Consider the following 11,990-nt stretch of genomic DNA (forward strand, 5'->3'; position numbering starts at 1 on the left):
GCTTGGCAGTGAAGATTCATCTCGATAGTACCTTGCAGATTTTACCTGCTCCTGTAAAAATTATGCGTTCTCCATATCTACTGAAAACCATAAGCTTTTCAGCATCTGTGAGTCAGTTTCTGTTCTGCAAAGCAGTTCATTGTATCCTTTATTTTAGATTCCACATGTAAGGGATAGCGTATGATGTTGGTTTCTCACCGTCTTATTAACTTCTTACCATGATAATTTCTAGGTCCATCCATGTTGCTGAAGATGCCATTCTTTCTTTCCTTTTTACGGCTAATATTCCATTGTGTATCTGTACCGCATCTTCTTTTTCCACTCCTCTGTTGAGGGGGAGTGGACACTGAGGTTGTTTCCATGTCTTGGCTGTTGTATATAGTGCTGCAGTGAACATTGGCGTATATGTATCTTTTCTTTGAGTCATGGTTTTCTCTGGATAGATGCCCAGGAGTGGGATTGCTGGGATCAAATGGTAATACTACTTTTTTTTTTCTTGTTTTTTTTAAGTGCAGCACCCACAGCATATGGAGGTTCCCAGGCCAGGAGTCTAATTGGAGCTATAGCTGCCAGCCTACACCACAGCCACAGCAATGCCAGATCCAAGCCACATCTGCAACCTACACCACAGCTCAAGGCAATGCCAGACCCTTAACCCACTGACCAAGGCCAGGGATAGAACTTGCAACCTCATGGTTCCTAGTCAGATTTGTTTCTACTGTGCCAAGATGGGAACTCCTGGTAATTCTATTTTTAGTTTTTTGAGGACTCTCCATACTGTTTTCCACAGTGGTTGCACCAATTTACATTCCCACCAACACTGTAAGAGGCTTCTCATTTCTCCACATCCTCTCCAGCATTTATTGTTTGTAGACTTTTTGAATTTTTTTTTTTGCTTTTTAGGGCCACATCTGTGGCATATGGTGGTTCCCAGGATAGGGGTCGAATCAGAGCTGTAGCTGCTGGCCTACACCACAGCCACAGCAACGCAGGATCTGAGCCACTTCTGTGACCTACACCACAGCTCATGGCAATGCCAGATCCTTAACCCACCAAGCGAGGCCAGGGATCAAATCTGTGTCCTCATGGATGCTAGTCAGATTCATTAACTGCTGAGCCATGACAGGAACTCCATTTTTTTTTTTTTTTTCGCTTTTTAGGGTATTGTTTGTAGACTTTTTGATGATGGCCATTCTGGCTAGTGTAAGGTGATACCTCATAGTGGTTTTGACTTGCATTTCTCTAATAATGAGTGATAGTGAACATCTTTTCGTGTGTTTTTGGCCATTTGTATGTCTGCTTTGGAGAATTGTCTGTTTAGATCTTCTGTCCCTTTTTTGATGGGGTTGTTTGTTTTTTGGTGTTGATTTGCAGGAGATGTTAATATGTTTTGGAGATTAATCCCTTATCATTTCATTGGCAAATATTTTCTCCCATTCTGTGGATTGTCTTTCCATTTTGTTTAGGATTTCCTTTGCTATGCAAAAAGTTTTAAGTTTAATTAGGTACCATTCGTTTATTTTTGTTTTTATTTTCATTACTGTAGAAGGCGGTTCAGAGAAGATATTGCTGTGGTTTATGTCAGAGAGTGTTCAGCCTATGTTTTCCCCTAAGAGTTTTATAGTATCTGGTCTTATATTTAGGTCTTTATTTCGTTTTGAGTTTATTTTTGTGTATGGTACTAGGGAATGTTCTAATTTCATTCTTTTACATGTGACTGTCCAGTTTTCCCAGCACCACTTATTGAAGGGACTGTCTTTTTTCCATTGCATTTTCTTCCTCCTTTGTCATAAATTAGTTGATTGTAGGCGCATGGGTTTAATTCTGGGCTTTCCATCCTGTTCCACTGATCTGTATTTCTGTTTTTGTGCCAGTACCATACAGTTTTGATAACTGTAGTTTTGTAGTATAGTCTGAGGTCAGGGAACCTGATTCCTCCAGCTCCATTTTTCTTTCTCAGGATGGCTTTGGCTATTCTGGGTCTTTTATGCTTCCAAACAAATTTTAAAATATTTTGTTCTAGTTCTGTGAAAAATGTCATTGGTAATCGGATAGGGATTGCATTGAATCTGTAGATTGCCTCTGGCAGTATAGTCATTTTGACAATATTGATCAAGAGCATGGTATATCTTTCCATCTGTTTGCATCATCTTTGATTTCTTTCATCAACATTTTATAGTTTTCAGAGTACAGGTCCTTTGTCTCTTTAGGAAGCCTTATTCCTAGGTATTTTATTCTTTTTGATGTGATGGTAAATGGGATTGTTTCCCTAATTTCTCTTTCTGATCTTTACTGTTAGTATATAGAAATACAGTCTATTTCTGTGTATTGATTTTGTATCCTGTGACTTTGCCAAATTCGTGGATGAGCTCTAACAGTTTTCTGGTAGCCTCTTTAGGATTTTCTAGGTATAGTATCATGTCATCTACAAACAGTGGTAGTTTTACTTCTTCCTTTCCAATTTGGATTCATTTTATTTCTTTTTCTTCTCTGATTGCCATGGCTAGGACTTCCAAAACTGTGTTGAATACTGGTGGCAAGAGTGGACATCCTTGTCTTGTTCCTGATGTTAACAGGAATCTTTCAGCTTTTCACCATTGAGAATGATGTTAGCTGTAGGTTTGTCATATATGGCCTTTATTATGTTGAGGTAGGTTCCCTCTATGCCCACTTTCTGAAGGGTTTTTCTCAGAAATGCGTGTTTGATTTTGTGAAAAGCTTTTTTGGCATCTATTGAGGGGATCATATGGTTTTTATTCTTTAGTTTGTTAATGTAGTGTATCACACTGATTGATTTGCTGATATTGAAAAATCCTTGCATCCCTGGGATAAATCCCACTTGATCATGTGTTATACAGACCTTTTAATGTATGCTGGGTTTAGTTTACTAGTATTTTGCTGAGGATTTTGCATCTATGTTCATCAGTGATATTGGCCTATAATTTTTTTTCTTTAAATGATTTTTATTTTTTCCATTATAGCTGATTTATAGCGTTCTGTCAGTTTTCTACTGTACAGCAAAGTGACCCAGTCACACATACATATATACATTCTTTTTCTCACATTATCCTCCATCATGCTCCATCGTAAGTGACTAGATATAGTTCCCAGTGCCATACATCAGGATCTCATTGCTTATACATTCCAAAGGCAATAGTTTGCATCTATTAACCCCAGATTCCCAGCATATCCCACTCCTTCCCCCTTGGCAACCACAAGTCTGTTCTCCATGTCCATGAGTTTCTTTTCTGTGGAAAGTTTCATTTTGCTGTATATTAGATTCCAGATACAAGTGATATCATATGGTATTTGTCTTTCTCCTTCTGACTTACTTCACTTAGTATGAAAGTCTCTAGTTCCATTCACATTGCTGCAAATGGCATCAGTTCTTTTTATGGCTGAGTAGTATTCCATTGCATATATCTACACCATATCTTCTTTTTTTTTTTTTTTTTTGCCATTTCTTGGGCCGCTCCTGCGGCATATAGAGGTTCCCAGGCTAGGGGTCTAATCGGAGCTGTAGTTGCCAGCCTACACCAGAGCCACAGCAATTCTGGATCTGAGCCTCGTCTGCGACCCACACCACAGCTCACGGCAATGCTGGATTGTTAACCCACTGAGCAAGGGCAAGAATTGAACCCGAAACCTCATGGTTCCTAGTCGGATTCGTTAACCACTGCGCCACGACGAGAACTCCTACACCGTATCTTCTTAATCCATTCATCTGTCAATGGATATTTAGGTTGTTTCCATGTCTTGGCTATTGTGAACAATGCTGCAATGAACATATGGGTGCATGTATCTTTTTCAAGCAAAGTCTTATCTGGATATATGCGCAAGAGTGGGATTGCTGGATCATATGGTAGTTCTACATTTAGTTTTCTGAGGTACCTCCATACTGTTTTCTGTAGTGGTTGTACCAATTTACATTCCCACCAACAGTGCAGGAGGGTTCCCTTTTCTCCACACCCTCTCCAGCATTTGCTATTTGTGAACTTATTAATGATGGCCATTCTGACTGGTGTGAGGTGGTACCTCATGGTAGTTTTGATTTGCATTTCTTTAATAATAATTAGTGATGTTGGACATTTTTTCATGTGCTTGTTGGCATCTGTTTGTTTACCTTCTTTGGAAAAATGTCTATTCAGGTCTTCTGCCCATTTTTCAATTGTGTTTTTGATTTTTTTGCTGTTGAGTTGTATAAGTTGTTTGCATATTTTAAAGATTAATCCTCTGTTATTTGCATTGTTTGAAACTATTTTCTCCTATTCTGTAAGTTGTCTTTTTTTTTTTATGGTTTCCTTTGCTATGCAAAACTTGTCAGTTCGATTACGTCCCATCAGTTTATTTTTGCTTTTATTTCTGTTGCTTGGGAGACTGACCTGAGAAAATGTTTGTAAGGGTGATGTCAGAGAATGTTTTGCCTGTGTTCTCTTCTAGGAGTTTGATGGTGTCTTGTCTTACGTTTAAGTCTTTAAGCCATTTTGAGTTTATTTTTGTGCATGGTGTGAGGGTGTGTTCCAGTTACATTGATTTACATGCAGCTGTCCAGTTTTCCCAGCACCACTTGCTAAAAAGACTTTTTCCCATTTTATATTCTTGTCTCCTTTGTCAAAGATTAATTGACAATAGGTGTCTGGGTTTATTTCTGGATTCTCTATTCTGTCGCATTGGTCTGTACATCTGTTTTGGTACCAGTACCACACTGTCTTGATTACTGTGGCTTTGTAATATTGCCTGAAGTCTGGGAGAGTCATGCCGCCTGCTTGGTTTTTATTCCTCAGTATTGCTTCAGCAATTCTGGGTCTTTTATGGCTTCATATAAATTTTTGGATTGTTTGTTCTTAATTTTTTTGTGGTATCTTTGTCTGGTTTTGATATCAGGGTGATGGTGGCCTCATAGAATGAGTTTGGGAGTTTTTCTTCCTTTGCAATTTTTTGGAATAGTTTCAGAAGGATAGGTGATAATTCTTCTCTAAATATTTGATAGAATTTGCCTGTGAAGCCATCTGGTTCTGGACTTCTGTTTGTTAGTTTTTAAATCACAGTTTCAATATCAGTACTTGTGATTGGTCCGTTCACCTTTTCTATTTTGTCTTGGTTTAGTCTTAGAAGATTGTACTTTTCTAGGAATTTGTCCATTTTTTCTAGGTTGTCCATTTTATTGGCATATAGTTGCTTGTAGTAGTCTCTTATGATGCTTTGTGATTTCTGCAATGTCTGTTGTAACTTCTCCTTTTTCATTTCTAATTGTATTGTTTTGAGTCCTCTCTTTTTTTCTTGATGAGTCTGGCTAAGGGTGTATCAGTTTTGTTGATCTTTTCAAAGAACCAGCTTTTCGTTTCATTGATCTTTTCTATGGTTTTCTTCATTTCTACTTCATTTATTTCTGCTCTGATCTTTTTTTCTTTCTTCCTGCTAATTTTGGGTTTTGTCTGTTCTCTAATTGCTTTAGGTTTAAAGTTAGGTTGTTTATTTGAGCTTTTCTTGAGGTAGGCTTGTATTACTATAAACTTCCCTCTTAGAACTGCTTTTCCCGACAGAACATTGTAAATCAACGATAATGGAAAAAATAAAAAAATTTTTTTAAAAAAACTGCTTTTGCTGCATCCCAGAGGTTTTGAATTGTTGTGTCTTTTCTTGTCATTTGCTTCGAGGTGTTTTTAGTTTCCTCTTTGATTTCTTCAGGGATCCGTTGGTTGTTTAGTAACATGGTGTTTAGTCTCCACATGTTTGTGTTTTTTGCAGTTTTTTTCTTGTTGTTGATTTCCAGTCATTATAGCATTGTGGTCAGAAAAGATACTTGATATGATTTCAATTTTCTTAAATTTACTGAGGCGCTTGATTTGTGACCCAGAATGTGATCTATCCTAGAGGACATTCCATGTGCCCTTGAGAAGAATGTGTATTCTGCTGCTATTGGATGGAAAGAATATCTACATATACTTTTTTAACATTCTCTTCCATTATTATATCTAGTTCCCTGTGCTGTGCAGTAGGTCTTTGTTGGTTATCTATTTTATATGTAATAATATGTATATGTTAATCCCAATCTCCTACTGTATTCCTCCCTAGCCTTTCCCCTTGGGTAACTACAAATTTGTTTTCTATGTGAGTCTGTTTGGTAAATAAGTTCATTTGTATTGTTTTTTTTAGATTCCACATATTAGCAATACCATATGGTATTTGTCTGGCTTACTTCCCTTAGTATGATAATCTATGGGGCTGGGGGGGGGGGAGTTAGGGCCCCACACATGGCATATGGAGGTTCCCAGGCTAGGGGTCGAATTGGAGCTACAGCTGCCGACCTACACCACAGCCACAGCAACACAGGATCTGAGCCATGTCTGTGACCTACCCCACAGCTCATGGCAATGCTGGAGGCTTAACCCACTGAGCAGGGCCAGGAATCAAACCTGCATCCTCATGGATGCTAGTTGGGTTCATTTCCGCTGAGCCACAGTGGGAACTCCAAATGTATCTTTTTGAATTATGGTTTTCTCTAGAAATATGCCCAGGGCAGGATTGCTGGATCATATGGTAGCCCTATTTTTGTTTCTTTGAGGAACCCCCACACTGTTTTCCATTGTGACTGCACCAATTTACATTCCCATCAACAGTGTAGGAGAGTTTCTTTTTCTCCCCGTCCTCTCCAGCATTTATTATTTGTAGCTTTTTGATGATGGACACTCTGGTGTGAGGTGATACCACATTGTAGTTTGAGTTTGATTTCTCTAATAATTAGTGATGTTGAACATCTTTTCACGTGCCTTTTGGCCATCTGCATATCTTCTTTGGAAAAATGTCTACTTAGATCTTCTGAGCACTGTGTGGAGAAGATGCTGAGGCTGTGTTTGAGCTCAGGGTGAATTCGGTGATCAACTAGCCATGTCTGCTCTGGGTGTGGGAGTTGGGGAAGGTGGGCCTTCCTTCACCTCACAGGAGCCCCTGCCTGTGAGGGGCCACATGAGGCACTGCTTTAGTGCCAGGCAGAGGACAGTCAAGGGCCAAGTGACTGCATGTGAGAGGAGACTGGCAGAGAGGCCTTGGGGAGGGGGGCCCTCAGGGGTCATGAGGCTCAGACTGGGAGGACAGAGGATAAAAGAGAGGGGTTCCAGGTGAGTGAATGGGTTGACCTCAGGATGGCGAGGAACGGAGAAGCATGGGGCTGGCTGGGGTGGGGAGGCCACGGTGCGGCCTAAGAGGTCTGGGCAGCTGCTGGAGGAGGAGGGGGCTGGGGTCTTTGCCCACCTGTCTCCTTGCTCCCCCGCCGCCACTTGCCTCCTGGCACCCCCTGGGATTGGGATTGTGCCAAGCTGTCTTCGGGGTCCTCCCAAGGGGCTCCCCCTGCTCCCTGATCAGAGGCTCCAGGAAGCAGCTTCCAGGGGGCCGGGGCTGGGGATGACCCCTCACCACCCAGCGGGCTCCATTTGGAGGGGGCGGGGGAGGACAGCCGAGGGACAGCCCGCCCGCTCGCTCGCCCCACAGGTGGACAAGTCGGAGGACAAGTCCCTGGAAGAGCGGGGCCGCATCCTCGTCTCCCTCAAGTACAGCTCGCAGAAGCAGGGCCTGCTGGTCGGCATCGTGCGCTGCGCACACCTGGCCGCCATGGACGCCAACGGCTACTCGGACCCCTACGTGAAAACGTGAGTGTGCGGCCCAGGCCGGCCGCCTCCGTCGTGCTCCTTCCTCGAGGGACAGGAGGTCCAGGTGACGGGATCAGTAGCTCATGTGGCGCGTAGTTGTGTGAAGCACAGGGGGCGCTGTGCCCACAGGGTTGTCCAGTCTTCCCTGCTCCTCGGGGAGCTCTGGGCGTCGAGTCTGGCCAAACCCACTTCTCAGATGAGGAATCTGATCCCCAGAGAAGCCGAGCGGCTCCCCGGGGACACGGAGGGCAGTGATCTCCTGACGGCTGGTTCAGGCCTCACTGTGAGTGGGGGGCCCAGGAGGGGCCGTGAGCAGGTTGGAGGAGGGGACGGGAGAGCCACGTGGGAGCTCCATCAGGACTTAGGGTTGGGCACACGTGGGCGGTGCCATGGTGGGCCACAGGGACAGATAAGGGTCTGCCCAGCCCTGCCAGGTGGGGCTCATGGTCGCGTTTGGGAGAGACGCTAACTCGGGGGCCACGCCCGGTGACCCCAGGGCTGAGAACACAGGACAGGCTGGGAGCCTAGCTCTGAGTGGCCGTTCGGAGGGGGATAAAGCAGGGGTCTCAGTGACCACCGTCTGTGCTCGGGGGCTCCCCCCAAACAAAGGTGGCCCTTCGTCTGCGTTCACAGTGAGCTCGTCTTGAGGGGGAGGCCTTGGCTCAGCAGAAAGGAGGTGTCTCTGCTCAGGGAAAGGGACAGAGGCATTAAGATACAGAAGCAGGGATGGTCCTGGCCTCAGGGGATGGTGAGGAGGCTCAGGTGACAAAGGCCATCACGCAGCCTGCTGGTTTTCTGCTTAAAAAGCGATGAGTTGGGCCCCCACCTCAACTATTTACAAAACCGTGATTTGCAGTGGGTCAGAGACGCCGCGAGAGGAAATGCTGAGATAGCTCAGAAGACAGTCAGACCCTTAAAGGCAGTGGAGGGAAAGTGAGGGATGCGTGGTGACCTGGTGAGGTGTCTGCGCCTGCGGCCCCATCATTTCCCTGCCAGGCCTGTGTCCTGAGACCCAGGGCCCGGCGTAAGCTGCTTTTGCAGCATTGCTTGCGAGCGCGAGAAGCTGGCCATAGCCCCGTGTTCATCAGCAGAGGAACAGAGTAATTCCATGTGGAGCATTATGCAATTGAAGTGAATGATTGAGGGCCCGATGAATTAACGTGGCCCCTCTGCCCAGCGTGCAGAGCCCAAAGCAGACTGCAGACGGGAGCCCGCGGTGGGAGACTGTAGCGATGGTCCCTGGCGACGGCCGGTGCCTCCACTTGTCTCTGTGATGCTTGTGTTTTCTTAGGGAAGAAAATAGGCCCTGAAGTCAAAATGGTGTGAAATTTTAAAATTAGGCTCAGTGCCCACCTGCCAAGTTGACAGGCATTCCAGGGTGCCATGCTGGGTCACCCAAAACGCAGGGTCTTGCCTGGCACCACAGAGGGTCCCCCGCCAGTGTGGGAGCGGCTGGGCCAGCTGCAGCCACGGCCACCCTCCAGCACAGGCCAGGGCAGCATAGCTTTTCAAAGCCAGGCAGCTCTGTGGGTGGCCCCCGCTATCGGAGGGAGACCCCAGCGGCCTAGGAACCCCCACATCTGAGTAAAATTCCCCAGGCGAGATGCCGGGGCAGGTGCTCAGGCCCCCTTTGCTGTGCTGCAGGGGCAACCCCTTCCTTCTGCAGCCCCTGGTGTCTTCTAAGGGCCTCAGGCAAGCAGAAGGGACCAGAAGTGGCACTGGTAGGGAGTCAGTGGCCAGGGCCAGAGGGGGTCCTGACAGGGAGGGAGGGTGAGAGGCCCCAGGTGGGCCCCACCCCGCCCCGCCCCGCCCGCCCTCGGGAAGCCCCCCTGCAGTGGAGGCTGAGGCGGGAAGGGGCTCCAGGCAGGGGGATGAGGGCACAGGCCAACCCCTGGCAGGGGCCGAGTGGAATCACTGGATGGACAGCAGCCGTGGGGAGCCTGGGACCACTTCCTTCCAGCGGCTTCCGAAGGCAGGGCTGAGAGACGCCCCCACAGTGCAGGACCCCCCATCCCTCCTCGGCCCCCAAAGCAAAACAAGCAAAGAATCTAGAAGCGCGTGGAAGCTAGTGAGGAAATGAAGAAATTCACTGTCTCTGACGGGGGGTCAAGGAACCCCCCAGCTTGTGTAAAGAGTCCGGTTTACTGAGGTATAACTTACATCCAGCAGGTCTCTCCCCATTTGAAGGGAGAAGGACCTGCAGTCTGGTCACCACCACGGCTCAGACACCCACACCATCGCCCCAGAAAGGTCCCCTGGCCCCAGGCCACGGCTGGTCTGTTTTCTGTTGCCATAGGTTTGCGTTTTCCAGACTTTCTTATAAAGGAAGTGGGATTCTAGCTTCTTCCATGGAAGCTAATGCTTGGGCGAGTGCGCCCGGAGTGCGGTCTGTAGGCCCGCGTGGCCGAGCGGTCACCTGCCAGGTGGAGGAGCTGAAGGCTGTCCGCCAGGTCCCCTGGTGGCGAAGCGCACGGGGTGGTCGCGGGGTCCGGCGGCTCTCTGAGGCTGCGGGAGAGACCATGTCTTCGCTCCTCTCCCCACCGCCACGCGGTCAGTGCTTAATTTCTAGTCTTTCCTGTAATGAATCCATATAGGTCATTACGTAATGACAGTCACAACTTTTTTGCCCAGGAAAGCGACAGTGCAATACCCGTTTCTTTTGTTGTTGTTGTCTTTTTAGAGTCGCACCCATGGCATAGGGAAGTTCCCAGGCCTAGGGGTCGAATTGGAGCTGCAGCCACCAGCCTGTACACCACAGCAACGCCAGAGATGGGACCCCCTGGGAACTCCCAAGATACCACTTTCTACGTTCTCTGATCCCCTCCGTGCTGGGAAGCTCGTGGTGGGTGTGACGGATGTGGTCCTCACGCCCAGAGCCCCCTCAGCAGGGGGCAGGGCAGTTGTCACGCCAGTGGCCGGGCAGGGACAGGGTGAGAAGCTTTGCAAAGGTCAAGAGGGCCTGGCCCTGTGCTGAGCAGCTGTGGGACCTTGGGCCAGTCCCTCCACTTGTGCATCAGCGCCTGGCAGCCGATGCCTATGCAGGGAGCTGGCCTCTTCCTGTGGGAAGCACTGTGCTCATTGCCCGGAAGGCCTTTTTCCTTCCTCGGAGCCCCAGTCCCGTAGTGGCGCTGCTTGTACAACGCAGGGATGATGCTGAAAACTGCCACGGTTCATATTTAAGATCAATTTTAGGGCCTGTGGATTCTCTGTCATCTGCTATGAAAAAAGGAACGCTCTAACGAGGGACGAACTCTGCTAAAACTGCTTTTCTGGTGGGAAATGTGAGCTTTGGGAAACTTAGATTTGCAGAAATAAGAAAAGTCCTCTTTCCGAGAGGGACGGAGGGGACTCTGTGACATCAGGAACGGGCTGTGAACCGAGGTCCAGCTGATGAAGGAGCCACAGGCTTTTCCTACGGCCGCTGACCACTCACCTTTGTCACAGAGTAGAGCGGGGGACATCCGACAACTGGGACGAACGGGAGGCTGGGGAATCAGCGGGGACGGAGCAGTTCCACGCCCTGCCGGCTCCATGTGTCCTCAGAGCGTCTCCCCACCTCTGCTTGTCGCTGGCTTATACTGCAGGTACCTGAAGCCAGATGTGGACAAGAAATCCAAGCATAAGACAGCGGTCAAGAAGAAAACGCTGAACCCGGAGTTCAACGAGGTACGAGGGATGAAGCCTCGGGAAAGCGCCCCCCTGCCCCCACCGCAGGGCAGGGAGCCCTGGAGGGACTGGACCCCGTTTCCCTAGGGAGCTGGGGGGCAGGGAGGGGCTGACAGGCGAGCCCCCAGCTATCAGGGGGTGGGGGGAAGAGAAGTGAGGCCAGGCTGTACCCAGCCAAGGTTGGTGCATCTAGAGGTGAGGGGAGGCCTGGAATTGACAGAACTGTACCCATGTTGGTGGAGAGGGGACCTGGCAGCAGGTGGGGAGGTGGGAGGGGCAGCGGAGACGGTGCTGCCAGAGGGTGAAGGGCCCCGGTGGCTGCTGGGAGAGAGGGTTCCACCAAGGGAGGGGTCCCCAGAGGCAGACCCAAGAGAGGGCATGCACACCGGGGCCGCTGCATGTGCAAAGACTTGGCAGTAAGGAGATGCTGGGGACCTCAGTGACCAAGGGGCAGGTGGGTTGGGGGAAGGGCACCCTGGGGACCCCAGCTGGCCCTCCGACGGACGCGGGTGAGGTGGGTGGGAGACCATCGCCATCCACTCCTGTGCCCTGGCCACTGGCCGCCTCCAGGCCCTGCGGCCTTGGCCCTGACACTCCCCTTCGGGCCACCAGGAATTCTGTTACGAGATTAAGCATGGGGACCTGGCCAAGAAGACCCTGGAGATCACCGTTTGGGAT

At 48.3% G+C, this 11,990-nt stretch overlaps 1 protein-coding gene and 1 long non-coding RNA gene across 3 annotated transcripts in view; one reads left to right on the forward strand and one right to left on the reverse strand.

Annotated features, from left to right (window-relative positions):
* The window catches only part of DOC2B (double C2 domain beta), a 28,854-nt gene that overhangs the window by 15,525 nt on the left and 1,339 nt on the right, over positions 1–11,990 (forward strand). For both annotated transcript variants that reach the window (XM_021067535.1, XM_021067536.1), the window contains 3 exons: positions 7,489–7,646; positions 11,231–11,312; positions 11,925–11,990. The exon at positions 11,925–11,990 is cut by the window's right edge and continues 31 nt beyond it. In XM_021067535.1, the coding sequence (XP_020923194.1) occupies positions 7,489–7,646; positions 11,231–11,312; positions 11,925–11,990 (306 nt within the window). The remainder of the gene's footprint in view (positions 1–7,488; positions 7,647–11,230; positions 11,313–11,924) is intronic.
* The window catches only part of LOC110256070, a 16,125-nt gene continuing 13,904 nt past the window's right edge, over positions 9,770–11,990 (reverse strand). Inside the window, exons 6-7 of the long non-coding RNA XR_002337297.1 lie at positions 11,080–11,234; positions 9,770–10,221 (exon numbers count right to left, since the gene is read on the reverse strand). This is a non-coding gene — a long non-coding RNA (uncharacterized LOC110256070). The remainder of the gene's footprint in view (positions 10,222–11,079; positions 11,235–11,990) is intronic.

This window comes from Sus scrofa, chromosome 12, assembly GCF_000003025.6.
Source record: "Sus scrofa isolate TJ Tabasco breed Duroc chromosome 12, Sscrofa11.1, whole genome shotgun sequence".
Taxonomy (NCBI): domain Eukaryota; kingdom Metazoa; phylum Chordata; class Mammalia; order Artiodactyla; family Suidae; genus Sus; species Sus scrofa.